This window comes from Ambystoma mexicanum, chromosome 3q, assembly GCF_040938575.1.
Source record: "Ambystoma mexicanum isolate Mex_15411 chromosome 3q, UKY_AmexF1_1, whole genome shotgun sequence".
Classification (NCBI taxonomy): Eukaryota; Metazoa; Chordata; class Amphibia; order Caudata; family Ambystomatidae; genus Ambystoma; species Ambystoma mexicanum.
Window position 1 is genome coordinate 1,145,517,388 of NC_090926.1, and position 13,375 is coordinate 1,145,530,762.

The window sequence follows — 13,375 nt, forward strand, 5'->3', positions numbered from 1 at the left end:
AGGGTAAACATTAGTTAGACCCTTAAGAAATTGTACCACTAGAGGAATTTTGAAATCCGATGGTTCCTCCGCAGTGCGCTTGAAGATAGAAAGCGCTGCGAGATAGCCTTTTACAGTGCCAACTTGAAGGCCTGAGTTTGTCAAGTAGAGTAGAAACGATAACACTGTTGGTGTACCACATGAAAAAGGGTCGATATTCTCTTCCCTACACCAGCTGCAAAACTTGTTCCAACGGCAGCGGTATAAAGACTTTGTTGCTGGTCTTCTGGCCGAAAGCAACACCTCCATGACGTCATCAGGGAGATCCCAATCCTTGTACCTCAACCTTTCAGAAGCCAAGCATGAAGGTTGAGGGTTCTGGTGTCTGGATGGAGAACCTGATGACGTTTCTGCGAGAGAAGATTCTCTTTGAGTGGAAGACGGATTGGAGGGCAGATGGACATATCTATAAGGTCCGGGTACCACGTTCTCCTGGCCCAAACCGGGGCAATTAGGATCATGGTTTTCCGGAATCTTCTCAACCTCCTGATCATTTGAGGAATAACAGGGACTGGTGGGAACGCGTAAAGGAGTGGAAACTCCCAGTCCACTACGAACGCATCTCCTAGAGCTCCTCTCGGGGGAAATTCCCTTGAACAGAACAGATCGCACTACCTGTTGGTGCTTGTGGCGAACAGATCCACCTGAGGGGTTCCCCAAAGGGCGAAGATCTCTTGAAGGACTTCCTGAGCTAGCTCCCACTCATGGGAGACTGTGCTCTGCCTGCTCGGAGCGTCCGCTGTCAAATTCTTCTCTCCGGCTAGGTGGACTGCCGATAGAGAGATTCCTTCCCGAATTTCCCAAAACCAGAGCTGCATTGCCTCTCTGCACAGTGGCAGTGATCCTACGCCTCCTCTTTTGTTGAGGTAGTGCATGGCCACCGTGTTGTCCGTCATTATCAGGACATTTCTCCCCTGTACTGATGGCAGGAAAGCTTTCAGCGCTAGTCTGATCGCTCTCAGCTCTAATAGGTTGATATGTAGTCTGGACTCCGATGGAGACCAACGAACGCTCATGGTCAAGTCGTTGGCATGGGCTCCCCACCCTGTGAGCGAGGCGTCTATGAATACTGTCATCTCCGGCCATGGTTGCCAAAACAGTTCTCCTTTCAAGATGTTCTCTGGATAGGCCCACCATTGAAGGTTGTGGGCTACCTTGTCCGGAATCCGGAGGAGGTCTCATTCTCCCTGAGAATTGTAACCACTGACTTCTCAGTGCCCACTGAAGAGATCTCATTCTCAAAAACCTCAAAAAGTCGAAGGCTGGGAGACGCTGGGCATTTTGAAACGTGGTGACCATCTGTAGAATATCTTGAGCCCTCACCTCTGGTGGCGAGGCTTTTCCCAGGGAAGTGTCCAGGACCGCTCCAATGAACTGGAGTCTCTGAGATGGTATCATCTGTGACTTCTTTAAATTGAGGGAGAAGCCCAGTCTGTGAAGGAAGAGGCAGACATAATCTAGCTGGGTCTGGGCCTGGTCCGAAGATACGGCCCTGATCATCCAATCGTCTGGGTAGGGATGGACGTGGATCCCTTCCCTCCTTAGACTCGCAGCCACTACCGACATTAGCTTGGTGAAGACCCTTGGGGCGGAGGTCAGCCCAAATGGCAGAACTCGAAATTGATAATGAGCTTCGCCAATTGCGAACCTCAGGTATTTCCTGCGTTTGGGATGGATTGGCACATGGAAATAAGCATCATGAAGGTCCAGGGATACCAGCCAGTCCTGGAGCTGGAGGGCCTGAAGTATCTGAGAGAGAGTTATCATCTTGAACTTGTCCTTCCTGAGGAACTTGTTCAATTCTCGTAAGTCCAGGATGGGTCTCAGTCCTCCGTCCTGCTTTGGTATCAGAAAGTAGGGGGGAGTACCAGCCCTTGTTCCTGTCCGCTACAGGTACCGGTTCTATGGCACCTTTCTCTAGCAGGTCTATAATTTCCTGCAAGAGGAGCGGATCTGGAACTTTTAGAGAGCTGTTGCCCGCTGGATGACTCTGATGGATGTGTAGAAAGGGCAGGCAGTAACCCTGGGCAACTGTCTCCAATGCCCAAGCATCTGACGTTATAGACTGCCATTCCGTCAGATGGTGAGTTAACCTACCCCCTACGGGAGTCTTGTGTGGAAAGACCTCAGAGTGGTTTGGGGGCAGCTGATGCAGGTGCCGAGGGTAAAGAGGCACCTGCTGCTGCTGCGGCCTTCGTACCTTTGACCCGTCCACCTCGGGTGGATCTCCTTTGGCCTCTTTGAGCCGGCTGTCCTCTGCCTTTCCCGAAATGCAAAATAATAGCGAAAGGACTTTCCTCTCCCAGAGGTTCCTGAGGGGCAAAAAGGAGTTTGGCGGATAGCAGCTCCTAAAGATTTTGCTGCTGCTTTAGATGTCTGCAGCTTTTCCAGACTGTCATCAGCCTTTTTTCAGAATAATGAAGAGCCGTCAAAGGGCATATCCAAAAGTCTGGCTTGTACATCTGGAGCAAAGCCAGACTTTCACAACCACGCATGCCTGCAGATTGTTGTACTTGCCGCCATGGCCCTGCTGATACTGTCAGCGGAATCAATGCCAGTTTGAAGTGACTCGCACATGGCATCTTTGCCATCTTTAATAATGTTAAGGAAGGTTTCCTTTTCTTCTCCTTCGGGTATGCAGTCAGCCGCTGATGAAGCACACTCCCATAGTGTGTGACCTAACCTGGCGAGCGTACAGGTGGCGTTGATGGACTTCAACGCCATACTACAGGCAGAGAAGACCTTCTTTGCCATAGAGTCATACCTCTTGTCATCCCTATCCTGTGGGACAGTAGGGTAAGCAGTCCTACTGCTGGATGAAGTTGCCACTTGAACCACCAGGCTCTCTGGGGTCGGGTGTTTTGACAGGTATTCAGGGTCAGCAGCCGCTACCCTATACTTTGTCGACAATCTTTTATTGACTGCTGGGATAACTTCGGGAGTTTCCCAATTAGATGCAATTTTCTTTGTAGGGCTGCATGGAAGAGGACCACCGGGTCCTCCTGTGGGCCTTTGTCCAATATATCTGTTAGATCATCCTGTTGGAAAACAGGTGAAGGCGCAGACCAACCCATAAACTCAATTATTCTTGCCATCAGGGTTCTATATGGTGTTTCGGCATGTTCCCCTGGGTCTGGCTTTACAAATTCCACTTCTGGGGAAGTGTCCAGTCCACTTGCCTCATGAAGTAACTCCTGTAGTTCCTTCAGCCTTCTTTCTTCAGAGGTGAAATCCTCTGCAGTAGGCAGTGTGGTTCTCTGTAAACCAAATGTTTCCTGGTCAGAGTCTTCCCCTTCTTCATAAATTGAAGAAAGACCAGGGTATTCTGATCTCTGAAATGGAGTAAAGCCCATCTCTAGGGCCGAAGGAGCCAAACACGTCGTTACTGGACGAGAGAATGTCGATGTCGTCGGCGCCGATGTAACAGGCTTCGAAGGCGCCGAAATCGGCGTCGAAAAAACTGGAAGGGTTCTCGAAGAACTCGAGAGGATCGGGATCCTACTCGAGGGCATCGACGACGGTCTCGGCGTCGTGCCGGAGGCCCTTGAAATCACCATTGGCTGTGGAGCCTTGGTCCTATTTCATCGGCGTCGACGATGGCGTCGAGTCGACATCGAGTCGAAAGGAACCTTTCGACAATGGCGTCGATGGAGCCGATCCGTGCGTCGAAGGAACCTTCGACGACGGCGTCGAAGACAGTGCCTTCTTACCCGATGGCTCATGGCGCTCTCGGGTGGAATGTTTCGCCGGGTGCTGCGACTGGCAGCGTTTTGATTTTTTGGGTTTTTCACCCGGGGTATCACCCTCAGCTGTCTTCGAGGGGGTCGAGGCCACGTTCTCGAAGACGCTTAACATTTTCTTTCTGAATTCCTCCCACTCAGCTTGAGAACTGTGTTTGGTGGGACAGGAAACTCTTTCTGGGGACACAGAAGACGACGAGGAATGGGACCTTCAACGTCTCTTTTTTGAGTGTCTAGATCTCGACGAATGGTGTGAGCTGCTTCGAGATCTAGAATGGGAGTGTTTTCGACAGCGAGGAGACGAATGCCTCGACTCAGCCAACGAAACCTTCGAGGAGGATTTGGCTGACTTACCTCTCTCGAGCTTCCCCTTTCGCACCTTGAGGGCTTTCGCCGTCATGGACATGCAGTCCTCACACTCCGAACAATGGTGCTCAGACCCCAAGCACCATAAACAGACCCTGTGTGGATCCGTTATTGACTTTTTTTTACCGCAGTCTCGAAATTTCTTGAAGCCGGATCGCGGCGTCGTCGGTTCTGATGAAGAAGCCATCGAGAACGATAAGGAATATTGGAGTCGAAATAGATAGTAAACCTGACTGGACTGAGCAATGACAATCCGAGGCCCCACGAGGCACAGAAAAACGGAACTGAGCAACGGACGCAGCGCATGGCTATTTATGGGCATGGTGACGTCGGTGCCGATACAGTGGCCGTCGAGGGACATCGACTCGGCGGACGTCGACGCGCAGCGCCCTCGACAGAAAAAACTTCCGAGGCCAGCAAGCTGGAAACGTATTATCAAAGATAAGGAATACGCCGGAGGACACAATCCCTTTGAAATACAGTTACAGGTAAGTAACTAAGACTTTGGGGATGGGAAGAATGGAGGTTAGGGGCCCAATGAACTCCAGGGTATGGCCCTGTTTAACGATGGATAACACCCATTAGTCAGTGGTGATGTATTTCCACTGATCGACTAATTGGCAAGCCGCCCCCCCATGCTCCACTGGGGCATCGAAGTGGGTGGTCGGGACCAGAACTTGGTCAGGCTTGCTTTGGCGTTTGACCTCTGGAGGACATTACATATCGACACTGGTTTCCTCGATAAGACTGCGATCTTAAAACCCTTTTGTGAGAGACCATGCTGGACGTGTGCGGACGGTAGGAGGATCTAGAATTCCTTGAAAACCTTGATTTCCCTGATCAAAAGTACTGGCAACGCTGTTGCAGAGAACCCAATGAACAAGCTGTTTCAGTGTGGGCTTTGATGGCCTGTAGGGTTTCATCCACATTCTTCCCAAACAGATCAATGCCATCAAACTGCTTAACAGCAACTTTGGACTGAACTTTCGGCCAGAAGTTGGTAGCTTTAAGCCAACCTTGACATTGTAACACTGCACCGTTGCCATCTGACGGAATTCTGTATCCACAATATTGATAGCAATAGAGATGGCATGATCAGATGCCACTCCCTCCCCCCGCACTCCATTTATTTTTTCCGGGAAGAAAATCAAGGATCAGCTCCAGCTTGAAGCACAGCTCACTGTTATAGCGGGTGAGGATTGCTAGTGAATTAGCCACTTTGTTGGTGGTAGAGGCTGTAGAGATGACTCTTGCCAAAGTGTCCAGTTGTTTGCCTTCCTTGTCTGGAGGTACCATACATGGGGACGAAGGATTGGCTGAGCGCTTACAGCACCAGCTGAGACAACAGAGACTGGGCATGGTTGCGTGCGTAGGCATTTCGGGGCAGAATATGGGACCTTGTTCTGCATTAGGGTGACTGGTGGCAAATGTGGAGTCCCTGCAGGGGTTCCAGAGGGTGGAGGAGCCAACCCCCCTTTGCAAAAAAAAAACACAGATATGTGCTGGGTAAAGCAACGGTGGAGCTGGGAGCCGTTGCTGAAAGCAGTGTCTGTAGACTGGACAGGATGTCCATAGACCCCTCCCTTGATCCCGAGGGCGCAGGACCTATGGGAGCATGAAGGTGAGGGAGGGCGGCCGGAAAGCATGCCCACTGGACAGGTGAAACTGGAGCAGGTTTGCTAGGTACTGGCTATAGCAGAGCTGGTGGCGGCATGTCTGGAAGGGAAGGCACAGCATCTTCCTCGTCCGAGAACACTTCCTCTGGTGCCTCCATGTCAGATTCAGCACCCTGCTGTGTTGTTCAGGAGGGGTTATGGTCAGACAGGGGACTGCAGGCAGTGCATATGGAGTGAGTGAAAACAGTGGCTGAGCATGAGTAGACCTAGGGGGCAAGACAAAGCTGACAGGACATCCCCGTCCACCGCAAGTCCCTTTGGAAAAGAGGAAACCAAGCGCCTATGAGCAGGCATCATGGACGAAGACGACCTGCTTGGGGTTGAGATAGGTCTAGATGACAATGAGGTAGTTGGCGTAGTGTGTTTATATATAGACGATGATTTGGTCATCAACAAGGTAATGGATTTTATCATCAAGGTTGAAGGTTGTCGACAGGATGACTGATGGTCTCGTCGAAGAGGACTTGGACCAACCATGAGCCGTCAACGAGGATGGCGTAGACTGAGGAATTGTAATCGTCGATGAGTGTTGCGTCTCCGAAGAGTGCTTGGATGAGTAAACTGCCGACAAAGACAGTCTTGGCGCTGTAGTGGTCAACGCAACCGTTGGTTAAGACAAAGACGTCAATAACATGGTCGACGAGGTGGCAGCCCGAGATTCATGTCTCCATGGGACCTCAACCTCTTTAATGAGCGAGTGAGCTCTAGCTGTATGCTGTGTCTGACAGAGGCATAACTACGGACAGAATCAGAGTCAGAATCCCCGGCACCTTTATCCAACCAGGCCGTTAACCTCCAGTGTCGGTCCTCGCTGGTTTTGAATTAAAACGACTGACAGATCGTACAAGTCGTGGTCCGGATACAGAGAGTAGAGATAGTGTTCATGGAGATCCTCTATGTACAGGTTCCTAAGGATGACATGTCAAGCAGGCCTTAAACAGGCTTTTCTTCCTTGTGACTGGGGTGGACGTTGCCACCAGCCGGCTAAACCAACACATCACCAAACCAGATGATATCATGGAAAGAACTAATAAAACAGACCATCGTTTCATATCTAAAGAGATTTCCCAACACTGAACGTGCGTCAAAAGAAAATTGAATATGGACACCAGGGGAAGAGCTAAGCAGACCCAAAAATAACTAATAGAGCATTAAAGTGACAAATGGGTTAGAAATATAAAGGTAATCTGCTTTAATGTTACTAAGGATTCCCAGCCCGACGATGGGGAATATTCAAGAGCATGTGACTCAATGAAAGAACCACTATTAGAGAACAAGAGAAGGTTTTCTGAGGATAGGGAGAATGGCTGGCATGTTTAAATAAAGATGGAAAGCATGAGGTTTGCAACAAGACTGTTGCACCCTAGTTTCATCAGCACTCGTGGTACAGGTGGCAAAATATTCATAGCACCCTTCCTAAAATGGCAGACGTGTGCAGGTCCAATCATTAGCCGTGTTCCTGACTCCTTCCTGTTTCCTGATTCTTCCAGCATAAGAACTAGTCATATACAGCCTCTAGGGAATCCCCAGTGTGCTGCTACTCCTAATTTCAGACGCTTTGTAAGTTTGCATACTCTTCTCTTTATTAACAGCATTCGAGACTGGCTACTTTTTACCAAGCTACTTTCCTGCCATGCCTAAGACATTGCTGTCTATCTCGTGCTTACAGCTCCTTCCATAGAATCACTTGGTATGCTAACACCAGTAACGCTTCATCCACCCAAGCTACCCGCGATCCTCTGTAGCACTGTCAGTTCTTTTCCATCTAGCACGAGATGAACAGATAGATCGCATTGGGATTCCCGCACTAAAGACTACAAGGAAAGCTGCACGGAGAACGGCATTTATTTATTTTAAATTTATAAAGCGACCAGTGGCCCAGAGGCATTTTGGCGCTGTTACAGAAGGGTACTTAATACAGTTAGGTCAGGTAATTAATAGGCAGTGAAACAGTAGTACATGTTCAGTGGCAATGTTGAGAGGGTGTTCCGAGGTTACAGTCGACTGTGTGGAGACAGTACTTTGTTCTTAGCAGCTTTCTGAACACTGTGAGAGATTCTTCGCTTCTTAGTCGGAGAGGAAGCGTGTTACAGGCTATTGGGGCTGGTACTTCAAAGCTGGTGCCGCCAGCTTTGGCTCTGTTGAACGCTGGGACAGAGAGCAAGTGAGAGTATTGGTCACGTTTAGGTCTGTGTGCTGGAGCCTGGTGTATTCTGTCTACTAGGGTAGACTGGGGCGGTCTGAGCGAGGCACTTGTGTGTGATGGTGAGGGCCTTGAATGTTATGCGTTCTTTGATTGGGAGCCAGTGGGCATCCTTTCTTGCCTGGGAGATGTGCTCTCTCTTATGGATGCTGAGGGCGGCTCTGAGGGCGCTGTTTTGTGCAATCTGTAGTCTGTTAATGTTATTAGCATAATTGCCTATGAGAAGGATGTTACAGTAGTCAAGCTTTGCACCAATTGTGGCTCTAGCGATGTTAAGTAGGTTGTTTGGCGATAGGTGGGGTTTTACTGCATTTATGATTTTTGTATTAAGGGCAGCGGCGGATGAGATGGCACTGACTTGCTTGTCCATTGTTAGGGTGGAGTCGAGATATACCCCAAAGGTTTTCACTGAAGTAGAGGCTGTAATGGTAGTGTTCTCGATACTGAATGATTTGTACTTGTCATCTAGTTTCTTTTAGGGCTTCTTTGGGGCCTACCAGCAAAATTTCAGTTTTTCCCCCCATTTAAATAGAGTCCATTGGCTGCCATCCAGGCCTGAATGCGTGCATATGTCAGCTTGCTAGTAGTTCCCTTTTAGGGGGAGAAGAATTTGTAAAAGCTATGCCGAATTCTTCTAAGTCTCTGAAAAGTGGAAGGTACAAGATCCTTCTGGTACTCGGCACTCAATAGGCGTTGGAGAAGCAGAAGCTTGGTCGGAAAAGACCCTAATAGCTCGGCCCTCCAAGAAGGAGGTGATCCAGGTGGTGCCCTCTTGAAAAGTGGCCATTGTCAGAAATGTTTGCACAAGATCTTGTGGTCAACCAAGTCAAAGGCAGCAGAGAGATCCAAAAGTAGGAGGAGTGATGATTTGCTTTGTCCATGGCTACCAGTAGTTGGTTCTTAAGGTCTAATAAGGCTGATTCAGTGCCGTGACGAGGGCGGAAACCAGATTGTGTTTTGCCTAGTATGTTGTGGGTTTCCAGATACGACTGAATCTGTAGATAGGCAGCCCTGTCCATAATTTTTAGCAGAAACAACACGGTGGTGATTGGACGGTATTAGTTAGGGGAGTCCGGGTGAAGGGTAGGTTTCTTTAATAGTGATCGAACCCACGCTTCCTTAAGGGCGAGTGGGACGGTGTTGTTGGCGAAGGAGGCATTGATGAATACATACATCGGTCTATGCTAGACGTTACGATTACAGTTTCCGAGGACCACTGTACCGAACAAGTAGGGTTTTCTTTCCTAGAGGGTTTCCCTATGATCTCTGCCCCTCCTTTTTTCTGCATACAGAGAGAAAAGGGAGTTGCAGACGTTTAGGAGGCTTTTTCGCTGCTGCACAGTTAGTTCCTCTACAATTATTGGGGGTTGGAGGGTGGGTGAATAGGAGAAAAGGCAGAGAGGGTAAAGAGGGTCAAAAGTAGAGGATAAGACCACCAAAGAAAGGGAGGAAGCAGCACTGTCAGTCGAAAATGAGGTAAAAGCACGAAGAGGGAAGAACAAGTGTAGATGAAGAAAAGGGTATTAAAAGAGCAGATGTCCCTGCGACAGTAAGTTGGAGGAGAAGAAAGGATTGGAGGGAGGAGGACTAAGAAAGACGATTATCTGATTAGTAGATAGGAGATGCTGAAACAGAGGTAGTTGGTGTCGCAGAAGAGAAGGAAATATTGAGGTGGGAGCCAGAGATGTGAGATGAGGGATTAGGAATAGGGACGATTTGGTAAGAATCAAGGATTGAAAGCAAAGGGAGAGGAGAATGTAGGCAAAGGTCTGTTAGTCTCCCAACAACGCGAGTTCTGTATAAAGGCAGATGTAAAAGCTATATATCCATGTGCTGGGGAATGCTGGTCAACCTCCGAGTTCAATGTCTCTGAAAAATTAATTAATACAGTCGCTGTTGCAGCAGTGCCCCCAGAAGTGATTCAATGTGTAAACCAGTCCATAAGTTCTTCACTCAATGTGACTCACTACTCCCCGCAGCCACCCATACTTTTAAGATACATCAGGCTATCATGTGATCGCCAAATTTCCCACTAGATCACACTGCCCGTGTCACAATGTATTATCACACAGTAACAGCTGCTATGGAACGTCTAAGACAGCAACCGCTTGCAGGGACTAGGAATGTTGCTTGATGATTCAAAGGAACGGGGCCACTCCACTTCCCTCACGATTTCATATGCACTGTCTTTTATTGAGCATGCACCCATAGCATTCCATGTTCTGAGTGTCACTTTGAAGTGCACGCTGATGACTGCCACCAAATCACAAAGTCTAAGAGGCAAGCATTTTTACTAACCCATTAACCCTAATTTTCCAGTCATATGAAAACAATGCACTCTTCAAAAAGCTCGTCTTTAATACAAACACGTTTCATTGCAGAAAGCAGGTGATGCCAAAACAAAAACATGGTCAGTACCTCAGACAGAAGGGTTCCTTGTGGTTCGAGGTCGAGGTGAATCTCATGTCGCTGATTGTCTAAAAAGTCTTCCAGCTTGAGGTACTTTAAGGCACACAGACAGCGGTAGTCACGCCAGTAGACTGAAATCTCCAACTCACGAGCCTGACATTAAATCGAGAAAAAGGGATACATTTCAGAAGAAATGTTTAAAGCCATGGTAGTCCATTTAGCATAATTTTTATGAACACCTTTTTATTTTTCCATAAAGTCAAATCTTAATCTTTCATTTAAGAAAAGACATCAAGAAACATTGCAAATTCTTTTTGGAAGAAGGTTATCAGGAGGATACATAATGATCGTCAATAAGTTAAAATATGAAACCTGTACAGAAAATGTCAAGCAAGCTATGAAAATATTTTACAGCAACAAAATGTTTACAATGACAATGAGCTTAACCAACAGGGGTAGTTGGATACAAGTAGCTCACTTACGTTTCAGAGGTATAGCCTTGTATCATGCAATGTAGCAGGGGTGGGTAGGGTTATTGACGAACCCGAAAGGAATGCATTTATAAGAAGCCATCAAGGGGTTGTCCTCCAGGAAACATGGGCAATAGATGTAGTCCAGTACCAGGGGTATGAAATGTTCGCAATCCCAGCTGTTAAAGGGCCCAAGGGTAGACCAAGTGAGGGGCTCTTGTTCTGGATAGATTTTAATCTTGGCTGGAAGTGAAAGAGTGTCAGAAATATTCACCTAATTTACAACACCTATTTATCTGAATGAGTAGCAGTGAATCAGTCTCACTAATATTTACAACAGGCGCTTTGGCCCATTGGGGGATGCGACACTAGAGAAACTGCATGAATTGGCCTCCGTTGGGCATAACCAAAATGTACACATGCATTACACAATAGTTGCGGGTGACATCAACCTCCAGTTCGAGCCAATTAGGGGCCTGGAAGGGCTGAGAGAAGATCAAGATCTGGCCTGGGACATACCTACTCAGTCAGCCTCTTACCCAAAAAAAAGGTACATCGATTAGCTATTGAATCAGCCCAAAAATGTGCCAACCGCCCTTTAAGGGCATTTAATGGCCAGCAATGCGAAGGACCAGGAGTGAAATATACAGTAAAAGGTAATAATGGTATCTCCAAAATAGATTACATACCAAATTCTGGCAAAGATTGGCCAAGGGTAGGAAGCTTTGAGGTCCTGGAGAGGTCAGAAAGTGACCAAAACCCCTTGAGAATAAGAATCCCAGGGACATGGGCGTAGGGGTAGAGACTACGCTAAAATCACATCTTCATACAATTTCGATATCCGTGCATACACATAAGGCACTCAAGTGGGCCAACATCACTGACAATAAATTAAAACGACAATATATGAACCAATAAGGGAACATTTGGAAACCATATGGGGAGAGGGGAGAACTGCCCTGAAAATCGTACATGAAATCAAATGCATGAACCAGAACTGATCCCCTATAGATTTCCACCAAAACGGGAATCAAAGAAAAGGGAAGCACCACAAAATAGTTGATATGAAGACTCAAGAGTAGCGAAACGGAAAATAGAGGCCTGTTTTGGTGAGGGGCCAAAGGTGTCTAGAACTATTCTTAGACTAGCCAGCGCCGAGTATAAAAGGCTCCTCGCAACAAGTAAAGATTATGCTGAAAATCGATGGCTAATCCTCTCAAAAGCCCTTGAAGACAGGGACTCTGTCCACTTTTGGAAATTGATCATTGACCCGAGTTAAGTGGGGACCAGACGCATTGGGCAGCAGGAATTTAGGCCCTTATGTCACAAAAAGGGTGGAAAGTCAGCGGGCCAGACCTTGTCCCAATTGGTCTATATAAGGTAGGAGGAGGATATCTAGGCTCCCGTCTTGTGTAGAATTTTTAATACTGTTGCACTTTGCGGGAGAATGCCAGATTCGTGGTGAAAAGCAATAATGGTCCCTATATATAAAAACAAAAGTGGTAGGGACTCTCCAGCCAATTACTGCCCTATCTCATTGCTGGAAAGTGCTGGCAAAATCTTCGGCCAGGTGATCCAGGCCATCCCAGTATCTATGTATGGCGCAGGGATTTGGAGCTGTGATAAAACCGGTATCATGCAAACGACAGAACACACGTTATTAAAAAAGCAGCTCATGCGTCCCCAGAGTGTGCTTGCAAGAGTGGAAATATTCTAATAACATAATTAGTGACCTTCAAGCTAGGTTCAGGAAACAAAAGGGGACAGTTGACCATTGCTTTATGCTTTCATTGATGATCCAGAAACACACTGTGCTAATGAATATTGTACGTAGTCTTTCTAGACCTTAGAACTGTGTTTGATGCTGTGTCTAGGAATATTCTTTGGCAAATATTACTGTCCTGACAAGCTCCTCCAGAGCAGGTTATAATAATAAAGATGTTGTACTCTGAGAACCAGTCCGTAGTCCGGTTTGGACTGGGAGGAGAGGTAAAATCTGCATTTGACGTCAATATCCGAGTGAGGCAGGGGTGCATATTGGCACCCCTGTAATTTAGTATTGACGTACAGGAGATCGAAACATTAATGAAGGAGTGCCTGAATTGCCCAAAGATGGGTACTGAAAAATAGCCGGCCCTTTTTTATGCCAATGATGCATCCTCTCCACCTCTTCACAATGATTCAAGGCATCACCGAGTGTCTTTCAGATAAAATGTGCAGAACTATTTCTCAAATTGAACATTGATAAGACCCAAAATTGTCTTAGAACAGGTAAAACATGCACTACCTGGCGGTCAGATTCCAAGAGGACAGGGATTGGTCTGCCCAAATTACAAAAGTAAATATTACCCTAGGAAAATATAGTGGGACAACCAAGTTGTTTTTTTTAGCAAGCAAGGTGGGGTGTCATATCCCCAGCCTTAGATGTATATAGAAAACAGGCCGTCCCGGTATTTGCGCAAAGATTTGGAG

At 47.4% G+C, this 13,375-nt stretch overlaps 1 protein-coding gene across 4 annotated transcripts in view; it reads right to left on the minus strand.

Moving 5' to 3' along the window:
* Positions 1–13,375, minus strand: part of LOC138447689 (serine/threonine-protein kinase N1-like) — a 1,645,716-nt gene that overhangs the window by 600,541 nt on the left and 1,031,800 nt on the right. For all 4 annotated transcript variants that reach the window (XM_069603962.1, XM_069603960.1, XM_069603961.1 and 1 more), the window contains one exon: positions 10,443–10,586. In XM_069603962.1, coding sequence (XP_069460063.1) covers positions 10,443–10,586 — 144 coding nt within the window. The remainder of the gene's footprint in view (positions 1–10,442; positions 10,587–13,375) is intronic.